The sequence below is a fragment of the Kogia breviceps genome, chromosome 12 (genome assembly GCF_026419965.1).
Source record: "Kogia breviceps isolate mKogBre1 chromosome 12, mKogBre1 haplotype 1, whole genome shotgun sequence".
NCBI lineage: Eukaryota > Metazoa > Chordata > Mammalia > Artiodactyla > Physeteridae > Kogia > Kogia breviceps.
Window position 1 is genome coordinate 15,744,497 of NC_081321.1, and position 12,773 is coordinate 15,757,269.

Consider the following 12,773-nt stretch of genomic DNA (forward strand, 5'->3'; position numbering starts at 1 on the left):
GCAAGCTGTGAAACAGGGTAAAACTAGTTTAGCATGTACAAATCTCAGCCCGTTGCTCAGATATAAAAGAAATATATTTTTCCCCCCAAACTCAACTTGATTTCTGTGTTCAGCCCCTTTTCATCAGAATGGCAAAAACGTAATCTCAGTCAATTTGTCCCTAAACTCTATCCATGTTCCCAGGGGTTGCTTACTTTCCAGGGAGCTTTACATTATAGTAAAGGAGAAAATTGTGGGAGGAGAGGTCTTGGTGTTATCAGTAGTCCTCTGTCAGCCTCAATATCTAAAATCCTTCTGGCCACAGTGTTTGTTCATACCTGTCATCTTGGGGTCATCTTATGTCCATGTTCGTGTCCTTTTTAGCACAGAGGCTATCTCTGATGCAAAAGTGACCATCATGGAAACATGGAAAGAATTCTACTTTCCATACAAGAGAGGATTGGGGGAATTTCCTTAGCATATCCAGAGTTCCACATGGGTGACCCATACTGCAAAGCAAGACTATGTGTGGGCCACCCTCGGGAGCATGGGAACCATCTCTTCTGTGTTACTCTAGGCATTGGAAACCCTGTGAAGAGGCAGGGGCAGGGATGCCTAGCCATACTGTGCAGTCATCTCATCTTCGGGGCCTTGCTATCTCCCTGAGTTCTTTCTGGCCGCAGTGGCACAGGTTCTCTTCACTCATGGAGTCCATGAATCTACCCGCAGGTGTCTGCCATGTCTCTGGGATGCTGCACTGGCAGGTGCTCAAATCCTCTTTCCATAGCCTTTTAGCATAAATATGCTCAACACCTCCTCTCCGCCACCCTCATCTTACTCCCTACCCCTAGGCTGGGGAATCCATTTCTACAGAGGCAGTGTGGAAGTCCTTCTTTATACACCTGCTACTCATCTAAATCTTTTATCTACACCATAAAACCTTTTCACTCCCCTAACATCCTCGTTAATGCTTCCTTCTGAGATGTCCTTTTCCTGGTCAATGAACCTGAGAAGTCTGGCTGTTTGAATGAAGGGAAGGGCCAAAAGGTTAAAAGAAATATTGAAATGAGGGGTGAAAATGGGGTGATCGTAAACATGTAAACAAATTTACCCTGTCATGCTATATGAAAAGAAAGCATTCTAGAAGAAAAAGCAAATGTGAAAGAAGGTAATAGATAAATTCAGGAAGGCATATAAAAATCAGTGGATGAGAACAGAGGGCTTGTTTATATAAGAATATAGTGGATAGTAAGTTTAATTCAGGTCCATATAAAGAGGCAAGGAGATGAGCTAAAGAATTTGGACTTTCACCTGTACACAATGTACAGTCATTGAAGACATTTTATTTTGTTCTTGGTTTTGACAGTCAGGGGAGAGATGTGGTATACATGAAAATACAACTAATTAGGAAATATTTAAGCCTTTAATGTTAATTAAAAAGAGAGACATAGGGTTTAGGGTGGGGAATGAAAAGTTTTTAATCTAAAGAGACAAGTTATTAGGCAGGTACAGAGTATAAGACTCACAACTCGAACCTTTTCTTTCCTTTAGGTGAGATCCTTGCTCCCTTAAAGTCATAGATTTATGTGGATATTAGACATAGTGGACACAAGGCTTATCCTAAAGGGGTTAGTGGGGGTAAATAGAGGACTATTCTCAAAAATGCTTTGTGCACAAACTCCATTTCACCCAAATACTCTAGAACAGAGCTCTCCACAGGAACTTCTGTGATGATGGAAATGTTCTGTATCTATACTGTCCAGTACAATAGCTATTAGTTGCACAAGACTATTGAGTACTTGAAATATAGCCCGTGTGACTGAGAAATGGAATTTTAATTTCATGTAATTTTTATTAATTTAAATTTCAATAGCCACATGTGGCTTGTAGCCGCTGTACTGGAAAGCACAAAGCTAAAGTGTCTACACTTATCTACAAGACTCCTCTACCAACAAGCATAGAACCCCACAAATGTCAGGGCTGGAACGGAATTGGAATCAATTTTTAAAAAGGAGTCCCCATTATATTTGGGGGAGTGGAATAGAAATCCAGAGAAGATAAGTGAAAAATCCCTGGTCACTTGGCTACATTTCTAGAAGAGGCAGAATCAGAACTAAAAGCAACATGACTACGTAGTAATCTTTTCTGTCACAGAGTCTGACTCATCTATACAAAAGCGTTCACCCCAGTTCTTCATAACCCATACTTTACCTTCAAAAATCACTTTCAAGGTTACTAGAGGAGAAGATATCTCCTGCCTCATAGGATTATTAGGAGAATTCAATTTGAAAATGTCTGCAAACCACTTAGCCCAGTGCCTTGCAGAAAGGGAGCATCCACAAGTGGTGATTTTTAGAGATGGTTAATATTATTGCTTTTATTAAAGTCACCAAACTCTTCAAAGTATATTTAATTTATTATATGGGAGTAATTATTCTACTTCACATGTTCATATTAAGACATGACTTTTATGAAAGCATTTTAAAATTGTTAGCTTTGAATTTCCCTCTAAAACTACTGTCAAAAGGTTCTTTTTGTTGGAATACTTATACAACTAAGGCATATAAGGTTTTAAATTTTTAAACGAATTTGTTTCTGAAACATGACCCCTTAACACGGCCATTCACTATCAAACAGTTATAACTGTAGGCAATGCTATTCAAATTTGAAGTATCACCCATATAAAATTTTGAATTTCAGATAAAACTTGTTCAGCAATAAAATTACAAGTGATTTCTCTTGCAAAATAGAAAAGTTTGAAGATTAAGGTGAGAAAAGCCTTGTTCAAATTTTTGTATTTTGTCCCAGACAGGATATTGAGTGTTACTGGAATGTAGGAATTCAAAGAATTCATTATAAATATGAAAAAAAAGGAAAGAAAATAAGAAAGAAGGGGACAGGAACAAGAAGCAATAGATTTCCTTGTTCTCTGGGGATTTACACTGTCTAAAATATCTTGCTCAAACTCCTATCAAATTAGGTTCATGGCAAATTTCACTTCTGCATTCTAATGCAACTTTAGGACTAACTGTAGATATGCAGAACAAATGTTTAACTTCGATAGTGATCGAATTTCAACCTCATCTGCTTTCCTTTCAAGAATGTGAAATTGATGCCAGCTCCTCCATGTGGGCTTACGTCTTCCTGGGGAACCTTCTTCGTGGCATTGGAGAAACTCCCATTCAGCCTCTAGGCATCGCCTACCTTGATGATTTTGCTAACGAGGACAATGCGGCTTTCTATATTGGTAATGCACACCTCATTCATCTTCTTGGGACACAGGGTACCTGGTTTTCTCAACTTCATTCTCAACTAAATAGGGTGTGGAAGGTTTTATACTTCATATCCAAATCCTTTATTCAGTTCACATTTTTCTGAGGATTTGGATAGCGAAGAAACTTCAGTTAGAAGGACCTATTGCATTAGGGAAAGAATATCAGATTAAAAGAAAATATCTGTGAGCTCAACCGCTGTGATATATGACTTGTGTAAGTATCTTCATGGACACAGAAGAAGGACAAGAGCAAGGCCTGAGCCAACCATATGTCTGGACAGGCCCCAGCAGATAAACCAGCAGCTAAAATCACAAAACCCCAAACAGAGCAAACTCCAAAGGTAAACGAATGGAAGCAGCATTTATTGAGTGCCTCTCATGTCTCGGAAGCTAAATTTGTTCTGTTTCATACATTAGTCTTGATTTGGGGGGTTCTGACCTTTTGAGAGTCTCACCCTCAGAGACAGAAGGACAAGATTTAAATTCATTGAGGTAGCTGTAGGTAGGTCCATGGTATAGTTCTGCCTTGGCTACTCACACGGAACTCCAGAGTTCTCTGATGATATCCAAGCATGCTGTAGTTAAAAACAGGGCACCAGTTCTAATGGAAAACTGTAGCAGAGATTAGGACCTAGAATTGGAACAGAAGCTCCACGGCACGTGCTAGGCAATTACTCTGGGGACCAGAGGAAAGACTGCAGCCAAGAGATGCACACAGGCGTCAGGGTGTCCCCGTCCTGTCCAGGAGCTCAGAGTCTGCCCACTCTCCTTTGCCCTCTCTTCTATTCTGAAAAGGATCTGGTAACTGCTACTTACTCCTCCAGTTAATTTAAATCACTCTCCCAGGGATATGTGCATAAGCTCAGTGATGAAATGAAAGGCAGATGGGAGATATTTTGCAAGGAAGAGCAATCTTTCTGGTTACTAGAAATGGTGTCATCTGGGAGATCTGCTCCAGCTACCTGTTAAAGCTGCCCAGGTGGATCGTGAGCTTTCCAGAGGACACCTCTCCCCTCTCCCAAGTCTAGCTTCTTTGCTGGCTGCATAGTTACTGCACTTACAGATGGTCGCCCAGAAGCTCAGAATGCAAGCACATTTCATTAACATGGAAGAAATCAATTTTAATGTCAAAACAAGTTTTATGCTAAACTGACCATAAAAGGTTTTTGAAAGACTGTCAAAATAGTATAATTCTGATTTTTATCACTAGGGGGAATCTAATCCTGGGGAGTCAAATTTGCTCCATTTGGGGAAATTAACTTCTTCAGAGTCTTAGTGTTATTTTCTTACTAAGAGATAATTAACGCCTTAAAAATGTTCATTCTTCTTCCAACACTGAGGAGGACTTATTTCCGATTCAATGAGGTTGAAAAATTGACAAATCAAGCACACTTAAGGGAAGAGTTGAGGAAACATTTTCAGTGACTAACTGAATCTTATGCACATTTCTTGTTTAAAAATTAATTTACAAGAGCAAAGAAATTGCACTTTTTTTTTTTTTTTTTTTTGGTGCAGGGTGTGTGCAGACGGTTGCAATTATAGGACCAATCTTTGGCTTCCTGTTAGGCTCATTATGTGCCAAACTGTATGTTGACATTGGCTTTGTAAATCTAGGTAAGGGAGTTTATTTCTATATATTCATTTGCTTTATTTAGTTACTGTAATTTTTTAATAGGAATAGTATAGAAAATATCAAATTGCCTTTTTATAAAATGACAGGATGGAAGTCTTTCATAAGGTGGAAATAATCCATGGAAAACTTATTACTGATACAAGCATCACACATGATTGTATGTGTATGGAATATGAAAAATAGGTGGTGATTAGACCAGATGACCCATCGTTTGTTATTTGGATGTATCAGTTTCCACTTCTGGTCTCCCAGTTCAAAGGCGTTCCAGCTTAGTTAAGACTAACAACTGTGGCTACTTGTTGGCTCTTGTTGGTTTCAGGTGAATCAACATTTACTTGCAGTTGCATCAATTGACAACATATTTCTGGACTTGTCAGAAAGGCCAAAGATTTAAAGTCTTCTGGCAACTAAAATTTCCTTATTTAATGTACAAGTCTTTTTTAGTAGAAGGCATATTATAGTGAGACTAACTTTCCTTCTGGGCGAATGCTTGTGGAGGGAATAAACGGAGGCCTCATCTTTCCATAGTTATTAATTTGTCTCTTTCCTTATATAAGATGTAGTCCCTTGGGCTTCCCTGGTGGCGCAGTGGTTGAGAATCCGCCTGCCGATGCAGGAGACACGGGTTCGTGCCCTGGTCCGGGAAGATCCCACACGCCGCGGAGCAACTAAGCCCGTGAGCCATGGCCGCTGCGCCTGCGCGTCCGGAGCCTGTGCTTCGCAACGGGAGAGGCCACAACAGTGAGAGGCCCGCGTACCGCAAAAAAAAAAAAAAAAAAAAAAAAGATGTAGTCCCTTGACATAGATAAAATTCACCTTTTTTTTTGTGGTATGCGGGCCTCTCACTGTTGTGGCCTTTCCCGTTGCGGAGCACAGGCTCAGTGGCCATGGCTCACGGGCCCAGCCGCTCCGCGGCACGTGGGATCTTCCCGGACCGGGGCACGAACCTGTGTCCCCTGCATCAGCAGGCGGATTCTCAACCACTGCGCCACCAGGGAAGCCCTCATCTGGTTTTTTTAAAGACACCCTACAAAGCAGTTAAAAAACAAGAAAACAAGTTTCATTTTTATAAATTCTGGAATTGCATTGTCATTAGTGTGTATTATAAATGATTATTGTGTTAAAAAAGAATGCAAAACTCTTGGGCTAGTTGTTATTTTTAATCAAATAAACTGGAATACGCATTCCAAAAATTTTATTTATTCATTTATTCATTACTACTACCAAATTTATTTCGCATCTACTCTATCTCAAGTGATGTTCTACCACAGCGAACAAAATATTGGGCTGGCCAAAAAGTTCGCTCGGCTTTTTCTGTAAGGTGTTATGGAAAAATCAGAGGGAACTTTTTGGCCAACCTAATAGCTGCGTTCCTTTACTTCATGAAGTTTAAAATCTGGTCGTGGAGACTGATATAGATAAGCAAGTGTTGGTGTGATGAGTGGTACAGAGAAAAACTGCGAAAGGGAAGCAATGCACGGGCAGTGGTAAACTAGTTAAAACACTGTACTGAGTATAATATAGTACCAATTGAGCCTGTCAAAGGATTCTCATAGAATGTTGTAGAGGTAGAGTATAATAATATGCTTCATAGGTTCTTACATAGAAAAAAAAAAACTTGATTTGGTTAAAAAACTTTGTCAATGCTTCCTTTTTAGTCAAATAAGAAATAGTATCAAAAATAAAATTTTATGATGATTAGATATTGATGTTTTAATTACATATACAAATCTTGCTTTGGACCTAGAATAGCTCTGAAGTATTCTCAATCATCATTTAATGAATAACATTCTGAGTGGCTCAGACTAGATTTGGGCCAGAGGGCATAGGGCGTAACTTTTTCTTCCAGTAAAGTCTTAGACAAACATTCAATATGTAAATCAGATGAAAGTGGTACTCATGTGGGGTAGCTGGCAGAAGGTTTTGAGCCCTCATCATTCTTTCTCACATGTTGCTTTTTTCCTGTCATGGGTCCAGACAGAAGCCCAGAGCAGAGTAAGACCCCTTCCAGTATGTAGACTCTATACTTTTAATCAAAGAAAAGGAGAAATAATCATGCTCTGAAAACACCCTCTTTCCTTCAAAAAGCAAGATAACAATAATGTTCAGATTTGAAAAGGTTATCATGTATGAGTTACTAGGTATTTCTATGATGTGATAGAGGTAACATTTGGATTTTTTTTTTTTTTTTAAAGAGGACTCTTTAACACACTAGCTTTGCTGTATATGCTCTTTGGCCACCCTCTCTCTTTTTCAGATCATATAACCATCACCCCAAAGGATCCACAATGGGTGGGTGCCTGGTGGCTTGGTTATCTAATAGCAGGAAGCATAAGTCTTCTGGCAGCTGTGCCTTTCTGGTATTTACCAAAGAGTCTACCAAGACCTCGGAGCAGAGAGGATTCTAATTCCTCCTCTGAGAAATCCAAGTTTATTATGGTTGATCACACAGACTACCAAACACCTCTTGGAGAAAAAGCAAAAATCATGGAAATGGCAAGAGGTGAGCCAGATTCTCCTCGATTTTGAAACACTTTCCATTTTCCTGTTGAAACTTTAGAGGCGATCTATAAATAATACCCCTCTCTCCACTTCATGTGTTCAGAAAAAACTGAGAAACTGTACAGGAAGCAGAAATGAAGATTATTAAGAAGTCAAGCTTTATTACTGGAAAACTGATTGAAGAACTAGACCCAGAGTCTTGGTAACCTTCTTTGCTGCTGTCCCCAGCTTTACACCTCCTCAGTGTAGACGTTACAATTGCCCCTCCCTGGGAGGGCTGTTTCACATTCACCTGGCTGGACACAAAAGAGTGAATCTTCAGGGCTTGTAGCCTTTTAACAGATAGCACCCACCCACTTGAAAATGTGCTCCAGTGCATGGGTCCCACTAGTGATCAAAGGGGTGAGTGTAGCATAGGGCCAAAGGTCAGACATGTTCTAGTGAATTCCCTCCACGTGGCAATGGGTGGCCATGAGAAAGACTGGTCCCCCTCAACTGGCCCAGCAATACTGACATTTACAGAAAATCTTCACATTTCTGTTTGGCTGCGTAAAAGAAGAAGCGAGAATGCCAAATCTCATTTCTAACAATAATTCACTGGAGCTAACTTTCATATTCCCTTCTCTGTACCCATGACCCAAGTTTGAAGGACAGAGATCAGAAAACTCAAGTTCTTAATGTCCTGTCCATGACTCCCAGCTCAATGGTGAGAGAGTATTCTTATCCCTCGTGTCTTTAACCCACATCAGAGGAATCTGTTCCTGTCTGACACTCTAATTTATAATCTAGATTTTATGCCTGTAGAAGTGAGTGCCTACGTCTGGATCTGAGCCTGGCTGGAAGTCAGCCTTGACTTGTGCCAACGGCTTAGTATCTAGGGTGCGTGTGTGTACCACACTGTAAACGTTCCTCAGAACCATGACAGTGAGACGCAGCCTCTAAGCCCTGATGCCACGGCTGTATCTTCTGCCAAGTGAGACACTGTCTTTAAGTACCCCATGCTATTTTTGTCTCATAGATTTTCTGCCATCACTGAAGAGTCTTCTTGGAAATCCAGTGTACTTCTTGTACCTGTGTGCCAGCACCGTTCAGTTCAATTCCTTATTTGGCATGGTGACTTACAAACCGAAGTACATCGAGCAGCAGTATGAACAGTCATCCTCTAAGGCCAACTTTGTTATCGGTATGCTTCTCTGTCCCTCCTGCCTGCTTTGCAGTAGGCAACATCAGCGGTGCCTCAATCCTTAGGCATTTTAGAGAAACTGTTCCAATATTCAGACTGAAGGTAATTTATGGCATTTCAAAAAGTAAGCGAAAAAACCTAGCAGAGTAAAATATTTAGATAGTCTGTGGTACGACTTGGTGGCAAAAAATGTTCAGAACTATGTGTGAATGACCACGGGAATACCACATAGACCACATATGCATTTTATTAGGAGATTGTTAGTACTGGATAGTTGTCTTTTAAGTGTAGCTGAAACCTCATAACAGTGGCCATTTTACCTGAACAGTTTCTAGGATTACAAAAGGTTAAGTATTCAGACGGGTTAAAAGGGGTGCATTGCAAAACAAAGTTTGTGTTTGCTCAGAGTTGAAAGACTTTTCTGATTCCTGGCACTTGGGTTATTTAAAAGGACTGTGTTTCTAGCCCAGCTGGATAGCCAATAAGAGACATATTCAATGGCAAAAAAAAAAAAAAAAAAAAAGAGAGAAGATAAATGAAGAAGAACTAGAATCTCCAAATATATAACCACCATCCTATAAGCAAGTGGATACTTTAAAACCTGGATTAGCTCCTTGAGTCCACAAAGCTGTTATTTAATGCTACTGTTTCAAAGTATAAAACATATTCTCTCCCTTTGGACATGTTCCTTTATGAGAGGAGACTCCAATGCCTTAAAATAATTTCTTCTCCATAAAATATTTTAAAAATTGCTCTATACATCTATCTCTGAAAGAGACCAGGGTGTGTGTGTGTGTGTGTGTGTGTGTGTGAGGAAAAAGCTGAGCATATTTTGGGATGTATACATTTCTTATAATAATCCTGGATAATGGGCACTTAGCAGACACAATTCTAATTGACTTTTTGAACTGCTGTCCTTCCCCTAAATTCTAAATGTGACGGCTACAATCACTGTCGGATTTTACTTTCAACATTAATTGGTTCAAATTAAATTAATTTTATTATTTAATGGTTGACCTGAAGAAATATTGATATTTTAGGGTTTTTTTTTTTAACCCCACACCCCATCCATGCCAATCAAAGCTTTATACTGACTTTAAGGAGACTAGAAGAGGAATGAAATTTTGACATTCTTTTTATTTCAACATTTCTTTTGTGTTTAGAGACATAACTTAGAAGCAACAGTTAGGTCTACAGACCTTAAATGTATAGCTCAGCTGGATAAATGCTGACATGCGTATATCTGTGTGGTGATCATTATCCAGAACACGTAGCACAATTCAGTTCCCCAGAAGGCTCCCTCAAAACTTCGACCCGATGTTATTCTCCAAGTTATTAACTATTCTGAACTCCATCATTATCGATCAGTCTTGCCTGTTTTTGAACTTTATGTAAATGGAATAAGTTATGTATTCTTTTGTAACTAGCTTTTTTCAGTGGAAGTGAAATCTACAAGATTCATTCATGTTATTGCATGTAGCGGTGGTTTGTTCTTCTCATTGCTGTGTAATATCCCATTACATAAATATACCACAGTTTATTTGTTTTCTTGTTGATGGAAATTTGGGTTGTTTACTACTTTGGACTGTCATAAGTAACAATGCGTGAACATTCCACACATATTTGCGTAGGCAGATTCACTCATTTGTCTTGGCTCTATCCTGGAGTAGAGTTGCCGGATTATAGGGAATATGTTTCGATCTGGCGGATATTGCCAAAACATTTCATAAAAGAGTCGTGCAAATGTTTACTCCCATTAGAAGTGTAAGAATGCTCCAATTGCTCCATATCCTTCTAATGTTTGGTATTGTCAGTCTTTTTCACTGTAACCATTCTTATGGGGTGTGACGGTATCTTATTGTGGCTTAATTTGCATTTATCTGCTGACTAACTATGTGGAGCATTTTTTCCCAGGCTTGTTGGTCATTTCATTATCTTTTGTTAATTCTATTTGAGCCATTTGCCCATTTTAATTGGATTGTCAATCTTTTTCTTATTGGTTTGTAGGTGTACTGTATTTTTTCTTGATACAAGTTCTTTACTGAATATACGTTTTGCAAATATTTTCTCACAGACTTCAATTTGCCTTTTCACTCTTCTTAATCTTAATCAAGTCCAATTTTAATCTTTTCCTCTTTCATTAGTGCTATTTTGAGCCTGTTTTAAATCTTCATCAAACCCCAAGGTTATGAAAATGTTTTCTTAATATTGCTCCCAGTAGATTGTTTTAACTTTCACATTTAGGTTATAATCCATTTCAAAGTATTTTTTTCAAAGTATTTTCACATAATACAAAGTATTTTTGTGTTATGTGAAGGAGGTCAAGATTCATTTATCAAAATGAAGAGACCATCTTCTCCCCATGAATTGTAGTGAAGAACATACCTTTAAGTATATGTTTATTTCTCATTATTCAACATGTGCATAACACTTAGAGATTTGGGGGCCTTTGATTTTGCTCCCACTAGAATGACGAATAAGTTCTTTAAAATTTTCAAGTTGAAAAGTTCATTTCATTCAAAGGAAAATTAAGGGCTTTTGGGGGAGAAGTTACTTAGAAAAGAAATGAAATTACATGTAATCTCATTCCTTTATTAAGTAGATAATAAATGAAATATGATTTGCCTGTAAAATTATCTTTAAGAGTAATTAGCACAGATGAAAGAATGTGAGATTCTGAGAGATTCAATGGCCTGCCCAATATCATGCATATGTATCATTCATACATACATACATACACGATATAGCCAGGAATAAAATTATTTCCCCTGAGCTTCTGAGTTGTATTTCCTCACTGGGCATAATTATTTTTGTAAAACTGTCAGGAAGAATCTGATTAATAATGATCTTTTGAATTGTGGCTGATTGATTTCTTTTAATCCATGACCCTACTCTGTATACTGAAATGGACTCTGAGATCCAAACAAACTCATCATCAGAATTTTTTGAGCCATCTATCAAAGGTTGCCTGGAACTCTAATTCCTCATAGTTTCTGGCATATCTATAGATAATTCAAGTACTTTTGTGAGAGCTAAGTAAAAAATGTTCAGTCATTCCACGTCATTATAACTAGGATACTTTCCTGAGTGCATTGTAATTTTACATTATTAAGTATGGGATACAGCAGAGTAAGGGAAGTGGGTAAATTATTCAACATCTCTAACACTTGTTTTGATTTTCCATAGAATGGTGAAAAGAAATGCATCACTGGGTTAAAATAAAGATGAAAAAAGACATATAAAATGGATTGTAAATGCACATAGCTCTCATTCAACAAATATATTTTTCTCCCTTTCTTCGCTTTTTCTTTCCTACCCCTCTCTTTTCTCCTTCAGCTTTTTTCTTTGGATTATGGGAGAATGACCCTTTTTGTAATAAAACATGGGAAAGTCACAAAAAAGACACATTTCCCTTCTACTCTCAGAGAAAGCATTTGATATGACATGGAGGAACGAATAAACAGAAATTTCCCTAAAGTGTTCAAGGGCCAACTGATCCAATGAAAATTTATTTTACTGTACATGTTTTTATCTGTTGGTCACATTCTTTCTAAAGTTTAGAAGTAGCATTTTCTTGTGTTAATTAATTTTGCGAATAAAACAAAAGAAAAATAAACAACAAAAAATTTTCAAACTCAGGAACTAGAAAGTATGTGATGAAATGGTTTCTTTTTTTTTTTTTAAAGGGTATGGGCTTTAAAAAAATTTCCATTCCAATTTCTACTGAAAGAAATTTGATTAGACAGCTGAATCTTTCATTTAGGCTTTTCCTATCACTATGAAGTTACATGGACATGATCTTTCCTTTTCTTTCTTTTTTTTCTTTTTTTTAATTTTTTTGCGGTACGCGGGCCTCTCACTGTTGCAGCCTCTCCCGCTGCGGAGCACAGGCTCCGGACGCGCAGGCTCAGCGGCCATGGCTCACGGGCCCAGCCGCTCCGCGGCACGTGGGATCTTCCCGGACCGGGACACGAACCCGCGTCCCCTGCATTGGCAGGCGGATTCGCAAGCACTGCACCACCAGGGAAGCCCCCTTTTCTTTCTTAATACACAGATTGCAATTATTTATTTTTGCTTAATTTCTTGAATTTTTTTGATTAAATAAGATAGTAAGTAGTAGACAAGATACATCAACACTATCATTGACAATGATTATCATTCTCAATTTTTGGAGATGTTACACAGACAGATAAGGAAAAATT

At 38.4% G+C, this 12,773-nt stretch overlaps 1 protein-coding gene across 2 annotated transcripts in view; it reads left to right on the plus strand.

Moving 5' to 3' along the window:
- SLCO1C1 (solute carrier organic anion transporter family member 1C1) overlaps positions 1–12,773 on the plus strand; it is a 52,668-nt gene that overhangs the window by 22,816 nt on the left and 17,079 nt on the right. For both annotated transcript variants that reach the window (XM_059080402.2, XM_059080401.2), the window contains exons 6-9: positions 3,080–3,226; positions 4,769–4,867; positions 7,144–7,389; positions 8,407–8,571. In XM_059080402.2, coding sequence (XP_058936385.1) covers positions 3,080–3,226; positions 4,769–4,867; positions 7,144–7,389; positions 8,407–8,571 — 657 coding nt within the window. The remainder of the gene's footprint in view (positions 1–3,079; positions 3,227–4,768; positions 4,868–7,143; positions 7,390–8,406; positions 8,572–12,773) is intronic.